Genomic DNA, 20,365 nt, shown 5'->3' with positions numbered 1-20,365 from the left:
GGAGGCTGAGGCAGGAGAATCACTTGAACCTGGGGAGGTTGCAGTGAACCGAGATCACACCAATGCACTCCAGCTCCATCTCAAAAAAAAAAAAAAAAAAAAAAAAAAAAAAAGGCAATACAAAGAACTCTGGAATCAGAATGAGAAGGATTCAAATTCTACCTGAGTTGCATGATCTTGGGCAAACTTCTGAATCCTGAACAGCTCACGAATGCTAGGTGCCAGGTACCTGAACTGTGCTAGGTGGTTTTTATGCATTATTTAATCTTCACAACCCTCCTGTAACCTTAGGTATTAATTCCATCCCATAGATAAGGAAATTGAGAAGGGAGTATTGAAGCAACTTGCTCATGATCAGACAGACATTAAATGGCAAAGCTGGAATTTGAATTTGGGTCTGTCTGTTAAATTGGTGTTTCCCAGATTCTCATTTGAGGTTCCATTTCCACATCTATAGAATGGGAACAGACCCTTTCCTCACAGGGTTGTTTTGAAGATTGGGAGATTAAACTTGAAAACATTTGGCAACAGTCACACTCAATGCATGCCACGTAGGCTGGATGCAGTGGCTCATGCCTGCAATCCCAGCACTTTGGGAGGCTGAGGCAGGTGGATCACTTGAGCTCGGGAGTTCCAGACCAGCTTGGCCAACATGGGGAAACCCTGTCTCTACCAAAAATACCAAAACTAGCCGGGCATGGTGGTATGTGCCTGTAATCCCAGCTACTAGGAAGGCTGAGGTGGGAGAATTGCTAGAACCTGTGAGGCGGAGGTTGCAGTGAGCTGAGATTGTGACACTGCACTCCAGCCTGGGTGACAGAGCGAGACTCCATCTCAAACAAACACCCAATGCATGCCAACTGGAAAAGAAATGGAAAACTTTTATCCCCATTTCTAGGGCCGAGGAAACTTGAGGCACAGGGAAATCAATCACTCTCCCCAGCGATATAGTGAGTGGCTCAATCAGAACCAGAATCCAGGTTTTGTACTCCAAGTGTGATTCACTTTCTCCCACACCCTCTCAAATGACTCTAGAGGAAGGGGAAGTGTATAGGAATCCTGCGAAAATGAACAGATACCTCAAGGGGAAGGGGAACACAAAGTCCACCAGGGGAGGCTGCCTGGAAGAGACCTAGTGTTCTGACAGCGGTATTTAGAGGAAGTAGGAAGCCCGCAGGAGTGACCTTAGCTCTTATATGATGTGGTTTTCCTGGTAAGCTAACTAGTTCCTGGTGCCCAGAGAAGTTAAGAAGCTTGACCAAGGTCACACAGCCATAAACGGCACTGGCACAGCTTGGGGGGTGCATCTAACTCTTTGTTCCCGGTGTTGTCTCCTTGGTGCTGGAGGGGGAAGGATGAGAAGCAGGTGATCATAATGTGGTGGGGTTGGGGACACAAGGGCGTCCTTCCAGAATCAAACAGCCTCTTTGTCACAGGGGTAGTCCAGCAGTGGGCAAAACAGCAAGATAAAATGTCAAGGCCTCAGGGTCTAGCGGAGCAGGGGGGAATCCTGGCTCCCCCACCAATTAGCCATGTGGCCTTAACAATGTCAATTCACCTGTCTCAATTCTCCTACGGGATTGCTGCAAATTCAGAGGAATGCTCTCAGAGTACCCAGCCCACGGCCAGGCTTAGAAAAACGCCATAGTCATTATTACTCCACAATGCCAGGGCAGCCACAGAAGGGTGACAGGACTGGATGTCCAAGGGACAAGTAGACTTTCAGTGCCAACAGTCCCAACCTACAATCACTGGGCACAAGTTCTCAGCAGGGCAGGGGCTATCAGGTCAGGCCCATGATGCAATCGCAGCTCTCTGCCTATGCTACAAGGTGAACCATGACCTTCAGGAAATTGAAAAAACGGCCCATAAAAAGGGAGTATGAAACAAAACCTCAGCGAACGTTTATTTCTCGTCATATGGAACTGGTAGCAAAGCCAAAGATTTCTGCACTTGAACACTGGATACCACTCCCTACCCACCCAGTGGACAGTCATCACATCCCCTCTAGAACCCAAATCCCCACACCGGGGCCTCTTCTCTCCTGCACACCTTCTTGCAGGGAGGGCTTTCAGGCCTGAAGGGGATGCCAGTTGCTTCTCCGCGCCTGCACGGGTATCTAATGTGGCACACTGGCCAGGCTCCTCTCCTGCCCCGCCCAGCAGCAGCACGGCCCTCGCCTTTCTTCAGTGTCCTCCAGACCGGTCAGAGAGGAGGCACAGACTGCTAGACGAAGGGCAAGAGAAGTCGTAATTCACAGTCGTTTGCTACGGAAAGTGCCTGGAATCGGTCCTTGGCTGCTTCTGCCTCGAAGCAATCCACTTAAGCCCCAGGAGAGGGGACAGATGAGATACTGGGATGGGGGTGAGGGTCCTCAGAAGGCACCAGGAGACACTGGCTGCAGAAGTGGGGTCCCTGATCTTGCAAAATCCGCTTGCTGTTGGCAGGTTGGCCTGAGAATCCCAGGGGCAGCTTCAGACATTGTGGGGACTCAGACCCACCCTCTCAGTCTGCAGCTGTGGCAGTCAGAGGTTTGGCAACGTAGCCATGGTCACCTGGCCATGGCTCAGGGGCAGGGTCCAAACAAGAACCCTGGTGCCTCCCGCCCCTCCTGCTGAGCCATGGTGCCACCTAAGCCATCTAGAAAGGCTCAACTTTTTGGCAGACATCGGCGGCAGGGCCACTGGAGGCAGGAGAGTGGGGTGCCGGCCTCTGCGAGGCAGGTGCAGCTCTGGGAGAACAGAATTCTCCCTCTCCTCCTCCTCTCACACACCGTGGCTCCAGGTTGGAACCTCAAGCATAAAGGACCAAAATAAAGAGGATTTATAATCTAATACTCCCTCCTCTTCAGAAGGCAATGTGACCAGCAAAGGCTCAAACTCTCTAGAGATAATCTGCTTTTTTTTATGTACTTGGCCTCTCTCCTGAGGCCTCACACCATTAAGCATGGAGAAAAGGAAAAAAGGGCAAAGGAAGTAAAAAAACTGAACTAGGATTCAGGCAACAGCCTCAGGCTGCCCAACAGAATAGGCTTTTAGGGAACTGGACACACAGACCAGCTGTGACCCTGACTTTCACATTGATGGGTGAATGGCAAGTAGGAGGTAATGAAACCTGGGAATGACAGGGGAGAGAAGGCAATGCTGCCTGGAGTGTCAGTCCCAGAGGCATTTGCCCCTCTCCCTCGGGGGCCAGCCAGGGACTTCCCAGTTCAGGAAAGCCACAACACTTGTGGCACATTACGTCCGAGCTTGGCCCGTCTTCTTTCCTGTGCCCTCTGCCTCTGGGGGCAGGGGAAGGAGGAAGGGTGTGGTCCCTTAGGATCTCCTAGCGCTCTTCCAGCTCCCAGAAGCAGGGCTGAGATCCCAGAGTCAGTGCAATGAACTGTCCGTTCCAGTGAGGAGAAGGGAGGGCGTGGCTTCGGGACTGCACATCACACACAAGCCCACTCCAGCGTGGGGAGGGTGGGCATGAGACACAAAAGAGTCTGGGGCTGTCTCCAGACAGAGAAGTCCTTGTGGGGAGCTGAACCGGGCCCAGGTCCTGTTCAGGAGTCAGGTCATGTAGCGGGTGATGGCGCGGAGGGCGTACAGCAGAGCGGCCTGCATGCGCGCCTCCAGGAGCAGCAAGTTCACGTGGACCTGGGACACAGAGGAAGGCATGTTGGCAACTGATGTCACTCCTCACCCCCCACACCCCTCCCACACTGCCTCGATATCTGACCCACCCACCTCACCATTTCCTTTCCTACAGAGCTGCCCCAGCATCTGCTAAGGCTCTGAGCAGTTTAGTACAAGGACAAGCACATTCATTCCTATCATGACTAAGCTCTGTATTCCTTAAAGCTAAAACAGCCGGGTGCAGTGGCTCACGCCTGTAATCCCAACACTTTGGGAGGCCGAGGCGAGTGGATCAGGAGGTCAGGAGTTCGAGACCAGCCTGGCCAACATAGTGAAACCCCATCTCTACTAAAAATACAAAGTTAGCTGGGCGTGGTGGTGGGTGCCTGTAATCCCAGCTACTTGGAAAGCTGAGGCAGGAAGAATCGCTTGAACCCAGGAGGCGGAGGTTGCAGAGGTTTATGTACTTTTTAAATTTTATCTTCCCAGCAACCTTGAAATACAGCAGTATTTATTCCCATTATAAAGATAAAATCCCAGCTACTTGGGAGGCTGAGGCGGGAGGATCACTTGAGTCCAGAAGTTCAAATACAGCCTGGACAATATAGTGTGACCCCATCACAAAAACAAAAAACTTTGAGAGGCTGAGGCAGGAGGATCGTTTGAACTCAGGAGGTTGAGACCAGGATGGACAACACAGTGAGACCTTCTCTCTACTAAGAATTTAAAAAATCAGCTGGTGTTGCCTCAGGCCCTCTGGGGGCTGAGTTGGGAGGACACTTGAGCCCAGGAAGTGGAGGCTGCAGTGAGCTGAAATCACACCACTGCACTCCAGCCTGGGCAACAGAGCAAGACTCTCTCTCAAAAAAAAAAAAAAAAAAAAAAAAAAGGATAAAAAGCTCAGAGAGGCCGAGCACGGTGGCTCACACCCATAATCCCAGCACTTTGGAAGTCCGAGGCAGGTGGATCACAAGGTCAGGAGATCAAGACCATCCTGGCTAACACAGTGAAACCCCATCTCTACGAAAAATACAATAAATTAGCCAGGGGTGGTGGCACGTGCCTATAGTCCCAGCTACTCAGGAGGCTGAGGCAGGAGAATCGCTTGAACTTGGGAGGTGGAGGGTGCAGTGAGCCAAGATGGTGCCACTGCACTCCAGCCTTGGCAACAAAAGGAGACTCATCTCAAAAAAAAAAAAAAAAAAAAAAAAACTCAGCAAGATGATGTGACTTGCCGAAAGTCACACTGCTATCAAGAGATAGTGTTATGATTTGAACCCAGGTCCACCAAGCTACTACTAATGTGAAGCAGGCACCCACATTCCCATGTTACAGGTGAGTAAACAGACTCTGAAACCTCACAGTGGAATAGGACTTCAATCCAGAGGAATAGGCCCAGGCGTCCCACCTAGCAGGACAGACTCAGTCTGGGGACTCTCACTGGGTCCTAACCCCTTGCCCTCTCCACTGGCTGGGCTTGTCTACTTCCATCCTGCCCTGCCTGTATGGGTCATACCTTCTCTGAGTGGCGGAAGTGCCTCCAGAAGAGGTTGTACATTCTTCGGGTGGTCTTCTCTGGGTAGCAGGCCACTGTCTTGATATAGACCTTGAGGTTCCGCTCCAGGAGCTGGTTCACCTCCCCATAATCATAGTCATCATATCTGAATGGAAAGGTCCCAGCAGCATTACTCACGCTCTCTTCCCAGAGGCAGCTCCCTCCCCCCAACCCCACCCTACAGAGGGAAGAACAGAGAGTGCTGAGAAAAGTCAGAAGGTAGAAGCAACAAGAAGCCTAGTTCCTCTTGGAGAAACAGCTGATATCGTGTATCACAGGCTGCCACATTGGCAGGGGACCACGTCAAGGAATGCAGAGAATGAGCATGCTGTATTGAATACCAACTACGTGCCATGTGGAATCCTCAAAACTACTCTACACTATTGTGTACAAGATTGGATGGTGTATGCAATCTGCTACATTCATCAACCCCACGTTAGAGATGAGGAAACTGAGATTTAGAGAAAGGAAGTCACTTGCCCTAGTTAATACAGCAAGGAATGGTCTTTGTTTTTCTTTTGAGACGGAGTCCCGCTCTGTCACAAAGGCTGGAGTGCAATGGCGTGATCTCGGCTCACCGCAACCTCAGCCTCCCGGGTTCAAGCAATTCTCCTGCCTCAGCCTCCTGAGTAGCTGGGATTACAGGTACACACCACTGTGCCCGGCTAATTTTTGTATTTTTAGTAGAGATGGGGTTTCACCATGTTGGTCAGGCTGGTCTCGAACTCCGCCTGCCTCGGCCTCCCAGAGTGCTGGGATTACAGGCGTGAGCCACTACGCCCGGCCAGGAATGGGTTTTAAACCCAGCTCTGCCTAGCTCAGGGGCCATGTCCACTACTCTGTAGTAAAGGCCATGGAAGGTAGAGGAGGAGGTCAGTGGAGGAGAAGGAAGAGGATAAGGGTAAAAAGGAGCTTGTACTCATTCTACAAATGGGCAACCTAAGCCCTGGAGAAGATGACTAACTTCTTCAAAGCCAAAAAGCAAGTTGGTGATGAGTCTAGAAGCCACTTAGTCATCCCCAGTCTGGTGAGCGAGGGGAGCCAATGTCAAAACAGATCAGTGTAGATAGAGGAATGACTGGCTGGAAACTGGAGGGCAGATTTGGAAGACAAAGAAATAGGAGCAAGAACCATGTTGGAGAGCGGAGAAGCCTGGACCTGAGGGCTGGGCAGAAACCAGCCTGAGCCACATTCTAAGAAGCCTGTCCTTGGCCAGCCACGGGTTGGAAACCTACTAGTGACTAGAGTAAGAGGATGGTTCATTAAGTATAGCTCAACCCATTCAGTGAAATATGATTTACAGCTAGTAATACACAGAAACACAAACTTTCTACGAGGAGCACGTACCTTTTTTAAAATTGGGGGATAATTGTTTGGTGTGTGGTATAAACTGTTAAGTGAGAAAGGCAGGGAAAAAAATCATGTGTTCACTAAAACATGCTCATGTTTGAGTAAATGAATAAAACAACTGAAATGAGGAGGGAAGGAAATGGCAACTGACATTGTTTTTGTAAATTATATACGCTAAGAAAGGTGCCCGGTGTGGTGGCTCCCGCCTATAATCCCAGCACTTTGGGAGGCTGAGGCAAGCTGATAGCTTGAGGTGAGGAGTTCGAGACCAGCCTGGCCAACATGGTGAAACACCATCTCTACTAAAAATGCAAAAATTAGCTGGGCATGGTGGCACCCACCTGTAGTTCCAGCTACTAAGAAGGATGAGGCAGAAGGATCACCTGAGCTCAGGAGCTGGAGGTTGCAGTGAGCTGAGATCACTCCACTCCACTCCAGCCTGGGTGACAGAGCAAGACTCTGTCTCAAAAAAAAAAAAAGCCGGGCGCAGTGGCTCACGCCTGTAATCCTAGCTCTCTGGGAGGCCAAGTGGGCAGATCATGAGGTCAGGAGATCAAGACCATCCTGGCTAACAGGGTGAAACCCTGTCTCTGCTTAAAATATAAAAAATTACCTGGGCATGGTGGCACATGCCTGTAATCCCAGCTACTCAGGAGGCTGAGACAGGGAGAATTGCTTGAACCTGGGAGGTGGAGGTTGCAGTGAGCAGAGATTGAGCCACTGCACTCCAGCCTGGGCAACAGAGCGAGACTCTGTCTTAAAAATAAATAAATAAATAAATAAATAAATAAATAAATAAAGGCTGGGCGCGGTGGCTCATGCCTGTAACCTCAGCACTTTGGGAGGCTGGGGTGGGCAGATCACCTGAGGTGAGAAGTTCGAGATCAGCCTGGCCAACATGGAGAAACCCCATCTCTACTAAAAATACAAAATTAGCTGGGTGTGGTGGCACATGCCTGTAATCCCAGCTACTCAGGAGGCTGAGGCGGGAGAATCCCTTGAACCCGGGAGGTGGAGGTTGCAGTGAGCCGAGATCACGCCATTGCACTCCAGCCTGGGCAACAAGATTGAAAGTCCGCCTCAAAAAAAAAAAAAAAAAAAAAAAAAGGAAAGAAAAACACAGGAACAAGAGAACTGACAATAGTAAGAGCAGATAGTGTAATGGACAATTTTTATTTTATTTTACTTTATTTTATTTTATTTTTTTTAGTGAAGGGTCTTGCTGTGTTGCCCAGGCTGGAGTGCAGTGGTGCAATCATGGCTCACTATAGCCTTGAGCTCTTGGGCACAAGTGATCCTCCTGTCTCAGCCTCTAGAATACTTGGGACTATAGGCATGCAACAACCACACTCAGCTAATTTTTATTTTTTTGTAGAGATGGGGGTCTCACTATGTTGCCCAGGCTAGTCTTGAACTCCTGGTCTCAAGCAATCCTTTCACATTGCCCTCCCAAAGTGCTGGGATTACAGGCGTGAGCCACTGCGCCTGGCCTCTATTGTAATTTTTTTTTTGAGACAGTCTTGCTCTGTCACCCAGGCTGAAGTGCAGTGGCACGATCCCGGCTCACTTCAGCCTCCACCTCCCAGGTTCAAGCAATTCTCCTGCCTCAGCCTCTTGAGTAGCTGGGATTACAAATGTGTACCACCACACCCAGCTAATTTTTGTATTTTCAGTAGAATGGGGTTTCACCATGTTGGTCAGGCTGGTCTCGAACTCCTAACCTCATGATCCGCCCGCCTCGGCCTCCCAAAGTGCTGGGATTACAGGCATGAGCCACTGCGCCCGGCCTATTGTAATTTTTAACAGCTGCATAATATTTCACTGAATAGACATATCATTATTTAAAGTCCCCTACTGAGCATTTATGTTGTCCTTATTTATTATGAGAGAAGAATTACTACTTGGAATGGAAATACAAACATAACTCTCTCTACATATATATAGTGTATGTGTGTATATGCATGTATATGTGTATATGTGTGTGTGTGTGTGTGTATATATGTACATATATATCAAACAATAATTATCTCTGGGAGTGCAATTAAAGAGTTTCATTTACAACATTCAAACAATGAGTACTATCATCTTTTAAAATCACAATTTGCTTTGAAAAACAGTATAGGCAAGAAGGAAAAGAAAAAAAAAAACCAAAAAGAAAATGAAAACAACTGTGAACCCAGAATGAAGACTTGCAGCGCACACATGCCCCAAATGAAGGGCTATGAGCTCACCTGATGCCAAAGACGCAGTGGATATAGTTCCAGATGGCCCTGCGGAGTACGGAGGTGTCCACCCCGCTGTGCATGGCGATGGTATTGTAGGTGAGGCTATAGGCTGCCTGGAACTTCTTGTCCAGCAGCTGCCCACCCTCAGGGTAGAGCCGCTGGATCAGTGAATAGCCATGGTCTTCCCAGGTATAATCCTTAGGTAGGTAGGAAGGGATTGGTGAGTCTTTGCAGCCCAAGACCAGCCAGAGAGACCCCCATCCTCTGGACCTGGGATCTGCATAATTCTCCTTCCTGGTGTCATAAACCTAATGTGCTGCTTGCTCTGGGCCTGAGAGGTCAAGGAAGGTACATTTTGGTGATGAACTTCTCCTTATGATCACCAACCCCTGAGCTTAGGGTATAGATGGGTCCCTTAAGGATTCACAGGGACTCCACTGCCCTCGTGGAATCTTGAGGGAAATAACGTACCCGACTCTATTTTTTTTTTTTTGAGACAGGGTCTTGCTGTCACCCAGGCTGGAGTGCAGTAGCGCGATCACAGCTCACTGCAGCCTTGACCTCCCAGCTCAAGTGATCCTCCCACCTCAGCCATTCAAGTAGCTGGGACTACAGGCATGCGCCACCTTCCAGTTAATTTTTTAAATGTTTTTGTAGAGACAGGGTTTTGCCATGTTGCCCAGGCTAGTCTCAAGCTCCTGGGCTCAAGCAATCCTCCCACCTTGGCTTCCCAAAGTGCTGGGATTACAGGTGTGAGCTGCCATGCCCAGCTGGGTACCTAACTGTATAACCACTCAAACTATGCACCCACTGCTTGTTCGTAAATGTGGAGCAATGGCCAAGACTAGTAGAGAGAGCCCTACCTGGGCCCGGAAGGTAGGGGGCGCCTGAGCCCCTCTCCGAGTGAAGTCCTCATATCCGAAAGTAGGGTCTTCCACAAAGCACAGCATGTCTGGATGTGGAGAGGGTTCCAGGATGTCAGCTGAGGACCAGAAAGACGCCACAGTGAGGCTGAGGCATGGGGCACGCAGGGGTCCACCCCTGATTAATCACCAAAAGTGGGAGGGGAAGGCAGAACAGAGGGCCAAAAAAAGCCCCTTGCTATAGTGAGTGGGGCAAGACTTCAGCTGGAGCCAGGCCTTGGGGAGGGGTGGATCAGGCCCATGGTCCCATGAAGCGAGGCCCCTGGTAACAATAATAGTGGCAGTTATTTATGGAGCGGTTCCCCCTGGGCCAGGCTCTGTGCTAAGATCTTTGCTTCTACTGCCCCACTAACCCCACACAGCAATCCTGAAGCCCTGAGATAGGAAGTGACTCGTCAGTGGTCGCACAGCCGGAAAGGCTAGCAGTCCAGGATTCAAAGCCAGGTCTCAGCCCAAGGCCCATGCTCAGAACCTCCTGGACGGGAGGTTGAGAAGTGGCTGCCTCCGGAATGCAGGAGGCGGCTCCTCCTCACCAGAGATAGCCTAAGAAGGGGCAGCTCCGAGGCCGGGCGTGGTGGCTCAGGCCTGTAATCCCAGCACTTTGGGAGGCCGAGGCGGGCGGATCACGAGGTCAGGAGATCGAGACCACGGTGAAACCCCGTCTCTACTAAAAATACAAAAAATTAGCCGGGCGTGGTGGCGGGCGCCTGTAGTCCCAGCTACTCGGAGAGGCTGAGGCAGGAGAATGGCGTGAACCCGGGAGGCGGAGCTTGCAGTGAGCCGAGATCGTGCCACTGCCCTCCAGCCTGGGTGACAGAGCGAGACTCCGTCTCAAAAAAAAAAAAAAGAAGGAGCAGCTCCGGGAGCCTGGATGCCTGTGATCCTGTACCTGAGGGGGTCACCAGCAGGCTCTCCGACTTCTCCAGCTCAAAGCGGCTCTCCATCTCCTCCCGGGACGTCCCCTCATCCCGCAGCAGGTTCTCCTGCAGCTGCCGCATGCGCTCCATCAGCGCCTCCACGTCGCGGGCAGACTCAAAGCCCTGCAGGACAGGCCCGGTGGTGACCAGCTACTCCTCCTCCTTCGGCCTCTGGGAAGCTCCACTCATCCTTCCCACAGGCCAGGCCTTCCTAATGCTCACAAGGGCCCAGGGCATCCTCCGTGCCAGCCACTGTGCTGGACAGCGTGTGGGGTCTGTGCTTCCTAAAGTGACGTTTACAAAGCTACAGAATAGACACATCTTCCCTGAGCAGGAATTTTTAAAGTATCTGTATTTTTGTATTAAAACAAACAAGGTCACATTATAGAGTAAAAGGTAAACTTTGTAGTTTTAAAGTGCTAAAACCAACAGCCTTTGAGCCTATGGCTTGTACACAGTGTCAGTCACATGGTATTCCATTTAACCCTCACAGCCCAGTGTGAGTAGAGGGTCTTTATCTCCCCGTTTCACAGATGAGGAAACTAAGCTTCGAAGTCAAATAACTTTTCTATGGTCTCTCACAGCAGCAGGTAGTGCAGGTACCAGAGATTGGGAAGCAGTAGCTTCTACCCAAGGACCACAGGTCATGCCTGCTTCCTCCCCGATCAAGACCCAGACCCGTGACTTACCCCAGAGTTGTTCAATGGGTCCCTGCTCGGGGGGCTGCTCTGCTCACTGGGGGGTGTAGGTGCCTGGGGGGCAGGGCTGCCATCTGCATCCCCCTCAGGGAGGATGCCACAGCCAAACACGAAGGAGGAGAGCGAGTGGCAGTGGGTGAGCAGGACCAGAGCCTGAATGAGCTCAGCCAGGGACCAGGCGTGCTCGCCGGTCTTCAGCAAGGCCTGGAACGGACAAGAGGGGAGGTCAGGGCTGCTCAGTGCCTGCCCTGGGCTACCCACCAGGCACCAGCCAGGCCTCTGTGCTACCTGACACCCGCCTCTCTGACCCCTGCACCTGGATGTGTTCCTTGGTGATGAGCCATGGCCGATGCGCCAGCAACTTGTTGATCTCGCTGAGTTTGCGCAGCTTCTCAGGGGCCCGGTGGAGGCCCAGCAGCCACTCAGGGTCACCACCAGTCTGCAGAAACTCGGCCATGTGGGAGCCCACCAGGTAAGAACACTGATGGCGGGCGGCAGCCTGCGGAGGTAGTGGACAGAGCCTGAGTCACCCTCCTCCCTTTGTGCCTGGCTCAGGGTGGGTACCCCATCAGGGGAGAGGTTGTAGGGCTCACTGTTGCCCAAGAGGCAGGAAACCTAAGTTCTAAGTAACCCCAGCTCTGCCACCAGCTTGCAGGCCACCTGATTCCTTTTTGCACCTCAGTTTGCCAATCTGTACGTAACACAAGCACTAACGATGCCTTTCTTCAAAACCTAAAATTTTCCTTCTGAGAAAAAAGAAAAACAAAAAACCCAAAACTCTACAGTTAGATAAAGCCAGGGTTTTCCCTGCTTGTCTATGGAATCAGCTCACAAAGCTCCCAGAAAAGAGATCAAAGGACAGAACTCCCACAGAGCCACCTCTCCAAGTGTCAGGCCCAGAGAGGCTCACCATGATGGCAATGTAGTGGCGCCAGGAGCTGGCCAAGGGACCATCCGTGTGCAGCAGCAGGTAGTGCAGGCGCCAGAAGCTGGTAAAGTAGTCAGGGTGCAGGCCCATCACCACCGCCAGGTTGTCCACTCGCCCAGAGGACATCAGTGCCTCCAGCCCCAGGTGCTGCTCGAGGCTCTCAGCCCCTTCCCGAAGGACCTGCCAAACAAAGGCGGGGAGAGCATGGGTTTCCCTCCTGCCCCACTCAAAGAGACCAGTGTATTCTTCCAGTGGGCTTTTAATGGCAAGAAACTAAAAACTACCACCACGTCCAAAAAGAATGGGGAGGATCAGATATTGTAATAAGTGATTCAATGAACACTTATTAGGTACATTATACAATAATGGCCAGTACTTACACATACAATGCTATGTGCCCAGCACTGTTCAAGCATGCATACTTTAACTTATTTAACGCTCACAACAACTATAAAATTGGAGTTCTGTTTCTCCATTTTTAGGTAGGAAAAATCAGGCACAGAGAGTAAAAGTACAGTTTCTCCTCCCTTCATGGAGTGTCTGTTCTAACACTGCAAATGCATATAACCATGGGGCGGGTGCCAAATAGTTCACATTTCCTGAGTGCTGTCTCCACGCCGTCTCTGAGCTTACGGTTTTCTCTGCATGAGTTCATGGGATCTTGCCAACAAGCCTGTGAGGTGAATACTATTATTTCCCCCACTTTGCCAGTTGAGGAAATCAGGAAGTTTTGTTCCTTTTGCTCAAAGTCACAGATCTGATAAATAACAGAAGCAGATTCAAACCCAGATGAACTCCAAAGCCTATTTCTTTCTTTTTTTTAACTCTTTTTTCTTTTTAATAGAGACGGGGTCCCACTATGTTGTCCAGGCTGGTCTCCAACTCCTGGGCTCAAGTGATCCCCCCTACCTTGGCCTCCCAAAGTGCTGGGATTACAGGCGTGAACTACTGCGCCTGGCTGCCTGTTTCTTTTCTTTATTATAAAAGGGTGGGCGGGGCACGGTGGCTCACACCTGTAATCCCAGCACACTGGGAGGCAGAGATGGGCAGATCACCTAAGGTCCAGAGTTTGAGACCAGCCTGACCAACATGGAGAAACCCCATCTCTACTAAAAATACAAAATTAGCTGGGCGTGGTGGCGCATGCCTGTAATCCCAGCTACTCAGGAGGCTGAGGCAGGAGAATTGCTTGAACCCGGGAGGCAGAGGTTGCGGTGAGCCAAGATCGTGCCATTGCACTCCAGCCTGGGCAACAGAGCGAGACTCCGTCTCAACAACAACAACAAAAAAAAGGGTGGTCATTTATAAATGAAAAAATTAAACACAAGAGCAATACTTGAGCTTAGAATTCTGGGCAACAGACATAAATAATCAGCAAGTGGTTGTTCGCCTTATATTTACAAAGGAGCAGAGGAACAAGCGGTTTAGAGGGAGGGTAAATGTTTGTTAGCTCATTTACCACTTGCCCTACACATTTAGGAAAAGCAAAGACAGGAAACAATTTTTTTTTTTTTTTTTTTTTGAGACTGAGTCTCGCCCTGTCATGCAAGCTGGAGTGCAGTGGCACGATATCTACTCACTGCAAGCTCCGCCTCCCAGGTTCACGCCATTCTCCTGCCTCAGCCTCCCGAGTAGCTGGGATTACAGGCGCCCACCACCACGCCTGGCTAATTTTTTGTATTTTTAGTAGAAATGGGGTTTCACCGTGTTAGCCAGGATGGTCTCGATCTCCTGACCTCGTGATCTGCCTGCCTCGGCCTCCCAAAGTGCTGGGATTACAGGCGTGAGCCACTGTGCCCGGCAAAACAAAAAATGCGTCCTTGTTCATTGATGGCCAAATAAAATGAGGAAACTAGTTTTACATTTTTCTGCATGTTTTGAAGGTATCTCCACTATCCCAACACACTAGAATGTAAGCTCCATAATGGCAAAGACTTTTGTCTGTCTTGTTCACTACTGTATCTCAAGCAACCAGAACAGTGCCTGACATAGATTAATCATTCAGTAGATATGTTAAGTAAATGAATGAATGAACTGACTCAGTAGATGAAAGATGTCTTTCTTGTATTAAGTGAAAAACAAAACAAAAAAACAAGTTGTAAACTATGACCTTGCTTCTGTACTGAAAGTAAGTATTGGCTTGAAAAAGGCACAGTAAACAGTGGCAAATGGTTAACAGTGATATCTCTGCAGCGTGCAGGAGGATACAGGAGATCAGAGCTTTCTGAAACAATGGAAATTTTTAAAATAATAAACATATTATTATTTATTTTTTATTTTTATTTTTTTTGAGACGGAGTCTCGCTGTCGCCCAGGCTGGAGTGCAGTGGCGCGATCTCCGCTCACTGCAGGCTCCGCCCCCCGGGTTCACGCCATTCTCCTGCCTCAGCCTCCCGAGTAGTTGGGACTACAGGCGCCCGCCACCTCGCCCGGCTAATTTTTTGTATTTTTAGTAGAGACGGGGTTTCACCGTGTTTGCCAAGATGGTCTCGATCTCCTGACCTTGTGATCCGCCTGCCTTGGCCTCCCAAAGTGCTGGGATTACAGGCGTGAGCCACCGCGCCCGGCCTAACATATTATTTTTAAAACAGAAAAGAACATGTAATGTACGGTCATGGATGAGATAGATAGTTCTATCTTCTTTTTTTTTGTTTTTTGAGACAAAGTCTTGCTCTGTCGCCCAGGCTGGAGTGCAGTGGCCAATCTCGGCTCACTACAGTCTCCACCTCCCAGGTTCACACCATTCGCCTGCCTCAGCCTCCCGAGCAGCTGGGACTACAGGCGCCCGCCACCATGCCCGGCTAATTTTTTGTATTTTTTTTTAGTAGAGATGGGGTTTCACCATGTTAGCCAGGATGGTCTTGATCTCCTGACCTCGTGATCCGCCCGCCTCGGCCTCCCAAAGTGCTGGGATTACAGGCGTGAGCCACCGCGCCTGGCCGATAGTTCTGTCTTCTTAAGGGAAAGCAGGCACTGATCTAGGAATCAAAAGTTTGGCCATGAAAAAAAAAAAAAAGTTTGGCCACTACCTGGCTATTAGCACTTTATTTCTTTGAGCCTGTTTCTTCCCAGTAAAATGGAGTTGATAGTGCCTGCTTCACAGAGCCGTTTTGTGAATTAAATGAATCAGAAATCAGAAAGGAATAGCTTAAAAGCTGCAATTTAAAGAACAGGAAAAGATGCCTGCCCACCAATGTGCCATGTCCTTTCTTCCCAGGGACCAAAGATCCCTAACCCCTTCCAAGCTTACCTCCTCCACGGGGATGAAGGCGCTGGGCCCTCGAGGGCCTCGCCGAGTCCGGCTCTCCCTCTGCTCCTGGGAGGAAACATACGAGGTTAGTCCGCGATAGAAAGGAGAATAAAGAGGATTATTACCTATCCAGCCTCTTCCTCCTATCCAAGGGGCTACACTGAACTGTTAAACCCACTTTTCTAGCATACTTTGGATGGTGGAGCCAGATGGGAGATATACGCATGTTTGGAAGGGTAATCAAGAAAGAGGGCTCACTCCAGGCTGAGTTCTTCAGGAACTGGGCTGGGACCCAAGAATCCCAGCATTGCGGGATGGGAGGGTCCTGGAGAAGGAACTATACAGCCACCATGCTGCACATCCCCAGGAGGCCACCTTCTTAGTGGTCCCAGAGAACTTACACAAGAACACCCCACAGTGTGCACCCCGAAACCTGGTAACCAAGTACCCCAGATGCTTCAGAAGCAGCTTCAATTTCTCTCACATGTTCCTTCCTCCCTTCCTTCCTTTCTTTCTTCCTCCTCCTCCTCCCTCCTCCTCCTTCTTCCTTCCTTCCTTCCTTCCTCTTCCTTCTTCTTCTTTTTTTTTTTTTTGAGACAAGAGTATCGCTCTTGTTGCCCGGGCTGGAGTGCAGTGGTGCGATCTTGGCTCATTGCAACCTCCACCTCCTGGGTTCAAGTGATTCTCCTGCCTCAGCCTCACGAGTAGCTGGGATTACAGGCATGCACCACCACGCTCACCTAATTTTATATTTTTAGTAGAGACTGGGTTTCTCCATGTTGGCCAGGCTGGTCTCAAATCCCCGACCTCAGGTGATCCACCCACCTCAGCCTCCCAAAGTGCTGGGATTACAGGAATGAGCCACCGCGCCTGGCCTCTTCTTCTTTAGTGGTGCAGTCATAGCTCACTATAGCCTCAAACTGCTGGGCTCAATGGATCGTCCTGCCTTGGCCTCCCAAAGCACTGGGATTACAGATGGGAGCCACCATGCCTGGCTGCTTATCTGTCCTTCCACCACCACCACCTCATCGCCTACCACCCGCTCTTGTCTGGACCACTACTCACAACCTCACCAGTCGTCCCCCGGCCTCCTCAGCCCTGGTCTCTCCTATCCATCCTCTACCCAGTAGCCACATTAACTTTCTGAATATAAATCTGATCAACTGGCTTAAAACCCTACCTGCCCCTCCCATGGGCTTCCACATACAACTGGCCCAGTCCCAGTGGTCACTCCTTTTGCAAAGCTAAACCACAACATCTAGGAACCTTTTTCTGGCCCTCACTTATGACCCCAAAATTCCCAGGGCTTTTGCTTCTAAAAACACTGTCATCAAATTGTCTGTTTTGTTTCCCTGATACCACATCACATTTAGTGGAGAGCGGCGCCAGGTCATTCATACTAGTCTGTGAATGAAGACAGAGAAAGCAGAAAGGCACGGAGGGAATCTGAGCAGGGTGTACAAGGCTGATGGGAGCAACTGTTTTGACCTGTTACATGTTGGAGCCTCTTTAGAAACCACTAAAATCATGTACTCACTACGTCTGCTTCTCCTAGTCCTAGAGATGGGGTTCAGGAAGGATGCTCTACCTATTCATTTATTTTGTTAATCTGAGAGTGGAGGTGGCTCTCAGCACTGGTCTTGTTTACGGTTTACCCAAATCAGAGCCGTGCTCTCACTGGACAGGGATAGGAGGTGCCAGTTCTCCCCTCCCCATTAAGATCCAGACTTAGTACCAGCCCTCAGGTATCCGGGAACTAAAAACTATAATTGAACCTTCCTTCTCAGATAGCCAAAAGCCCACCGAGGAGGCAGAGCTCTGGGACTCCAGGAGACTACAAAGTCTCTGGGGTAGGTACCAATTCTGCAACTAACTTGCTATGTGGCTCGGGGAAAGTTAAAGGCCTGAACTCTCTAGGCCTTAATCCTGGTGAAGTAGCCCAGCCACCTTCAAAAAGGGAGTTGAGCTGACTGCGTAGGCCCCTTTCAGCCCACACTTCTGGGAACTTCCGGGCCAGGCTGGTTCAAGTTCAGCGTAGTAACCACCCCAATCCCTAAGCACTCCCCTTTGGAGCTTCCCTCCCGCTCACCAAAGAAAAAGCCCAACAGCTCTGTATAGGAGATAAGGATTGCTGACTCCACAAACTGGGCCTCCACCTCAGGGGACCTGAGGACAGAATAGCAAGCCACAGCAGGGTAGGGTGGAGCAGAACTGGGGGAGGCAGAGATGGCCCATCAGGGGTGCTAGGGAAGGGTAGGAATCGCCTTGGGAATCCCAACTCACTCCAAAATCTGACCCAGGAATTGTCAAAAGGAGCTCTAAGTTATGGGTCTGGATCCATCAACATTTTCAGCAATAACAACAACAATATACAATGTAGGTAAAAGAAAGGGGCCCTTGGCTGGCACAGCAGCTCATCCCAGCACTTTGGGACGCTGAGGCGAGAGGACGGCTTGAGGCCAGGAATTCGAGACCAGCCTGGGCAACATAGTGAGACCCCGTCTCTACAAATAGTAAATTAGCGGGGCGTGGTGGCACACAACCTGTAGTCCCAGCTACTCAGGAGGCTGAGGCAGGAGGACTGCCTGAGCCCAGGAGTTTGAGGTTACAGCAAGCTATGATCGCACCATGGCATTCCAGCCTGAGCAACAGGGCAAGACTCTGTCTCAAAAAAAAAAAAAAAAAAGATGGGGCTCTTGACACAAATTGCATGAGCTCAAATGACAGCTCCACCACCTGCTATTCCTTAGCTTTATGAGCCTCAGTTTCCTTACCAAATAATGGGGATAATAGTAACTCCTTTCACTGGCTAGTGATGAGGATTTCAGGAGATAACACTGTATAGCTTACCTCAAAACCTCCATCACAATAAGCACTTAATAAAAAGTCAGGTATCATTAACCTCCTTGCTGTATCAAACAAGGGCTTCTCAACCCAAGCAGTACATTAGAATCCTTTGAGAAGCTTTACAAAAATAATAATGCCAAGGTCCCACCTCCCGCAATTCTAATTTAGTTGTCTGGGGTGGGGCCCCAGCATAACAGCCAGGGTGAGGACCATTGTTTACACCATTTATTGATCAGTTTCTCAAGTATAAGGCACTATGCTAAGTGCTTTCTAGGTGGAAACAATTAATTTGTTCATTCAACAAATATTTTTGATGGCTATATTGCAAGCAGCAAGAATACAGCAGTGAAAAGACAAAGCCCTCGGCCTTCATATAATTAAGAATCTGATAAACAGGATTTCAAAGCACAGATTCTATAAAGTGAGTGCAATAAACCAGTAACTGTATGATGGGGAGGGAGAGTGTACAATATTTTAGTGTAAGTAGACAGGAAAAGCCATTGAGGAGGTGGTCTTTGAGCTGTTATCTAAATGATGAGAAAGCAGGAAGGCCTGTAAAGATCTAGGGGGCCTAGGTGGGGTGGTTCACACCTGTAACCCTGGTACTTTGGAAGGCTTGGTGGGGGAGGATTACCAGAGGCTAGGAATTTGAGACCAGCCTGGGCAACACAGCAGGACACCCTCTCTTAAAAAACAAACAGGCCGGGCGCAGTGGCTCACACCTGTAATCCCAGTACTTTGGGAGGCCGAGGCCGGCGGATCAGCTGGAGGTTGGGAGTTCGAGATCAGCTTGACCAACATGGAGAAACCCCGTCTCTACTAAAAATTCAAAAAATTAGCCAGGCATGGTAGTGCATGTCTGTAGTCCCAGCTACTTGGGGGGCTGAGGTAGGAGAATTGCTTGAACCCAGGAGGCAGAGGTTGCGGTGAGCCAAGCGCGCCATTGCACTCTAGCCTGGGCAACAAGAGCGAAACTCCGTCTCAAAACAAACACCCCAAAAACTAGGGGGACCAGCATTCCAGCCAGAGGGAACAGACAGTATAAAGCCCTGAAGGCAAAAGCAAGTAGATTTGAATCCATGGCCCCAATACCCTGAATGCTTCCCCGATCCTGACAGAGGAAGCAGGCAGGCAGGGCAGCATACCACTGCCAAGAAATGACCCCTCCAAGTCAGCCCTCCCCGCCCCAATTCCCTGGAGTGGGGAGTCAGTAATAATAATGGTACACAACAAGTCTGGTTACCACTGGCTAAGCATTAATTTCACATGCACCACCTGGACTTTAGGGCAGAAGCTACTACTAGGGCTTCCATATTACAGACGAGGAACAAGGCTCAAAGAGGTCAACTCACTTCTGGCTACTCAGGCAGGAAGGCAGTAGGAGGACTGGGATACAACCCGGGTTTCTGCAAGTGCAGCAATGATTCCCCATTCTCTAAACTTCTCAAGGTCGCAATAGTCTCCAGGCTGCTGCCTCTGGGACTCACCAAGAATGAGAAGCTCCAGTCACAGCACCTGTCGCACTTGGGGGCACACACTGAATCTCGTTCCTTGTTGTTACCCCAGTGCCTAGCATAGCACGGTCCAACAGAATTTTCTGCAATGATGGAATGTTTTATATCGGTACTGTCCAAGGTGAGAGTCTCTAGTCACTGTGGTTGAGCATTTGAAATGTGACAAATGCAACAAAAAATTTTTCATTTTATTTAATTTTAATTTATCTAAATTTAAATAGCCACATGTAGTGAGGGGTTACCATATTAGATGGTACAGGTTCAGTAGACCTGATAAAGGCATGATTCCAGTTCCACGTAACAGAACAAGAAAGTGCAACACAGAGGGGTCAGGTCACCTGTCCAAAATAACAGCTAGTGTGGGACAGAGGGAGAACCAGTGCTGGGCATTTTCATAGTTTCAACTAAACAGATCACATGGGGCAGCAGGAATACTAAAGTTAACCCTTTAGGTGGTCATTCAACATGAAGGTCTTCACACAAACTGTAAAAAGAGGATAATGGCCCCAGACCTGTGCCTGGCTCCTAATTTTTTCTT

The 20,365-nt window shown here is 49.8% G+C and overlaps 1 protein-coding gene across 1 annotated transcript; it reads right to left on the bottom strand.

Annotated features, from left to right (window-relative positions):
* Window positions 1-1,880: 1,880 nt before the first annotated feature.
* SESN2 (sestrin 2) lies at window positions 1,881-19,889 on the bottom strand. Its single transcript, XM_032759500.2, has 11 exons — window positions 19,801-19,889; window positions 17,556-17,632; window positions 15,467-15,609; window positions 12,199-12,396; window positions 11,605-11,787; window positions 11,280-11,492; window positions 10,563-10,713; window positions 9,614-9,732; window positions 8,757-8,947; window positions 5,137-5,281; window positions 1,881-3,641 (listed from the first exon to the last, which is right to left on the bottom strand). The coding sequence occupies exons 1-11, from the start codon at window positions 19,887-19,889 to the stop codon at window positions 3,555-3,557; spliced, it is 1,596 nt and encodes a 531-aa protein (XP_032615391.2). The 3' UTR covers window positions 1,881-3,554.
* Window positions 19,890-20,365: the final 476 nt, after the last annotated feature.

Source organism: Hylobates moloch, unplaced genomic scaffold (genome assembly GCF_009828535.3).
Source record: "Hylobates moloch isolate HMO894 unplaced genomic scaffold, HMol_V3 SCAFFOLD_9, whole genome shotgun sequence".
In the NCBI taxonomy this organism is placed as follows: Eukaryota; Metazoa; Chordata; class Mammalia; order Primates; family Hylobatidae; genus Hylobates; species Hylobates moloch.
This window is presented reverse-complemented; position numbering and strand designations above follow the sequence as displayed.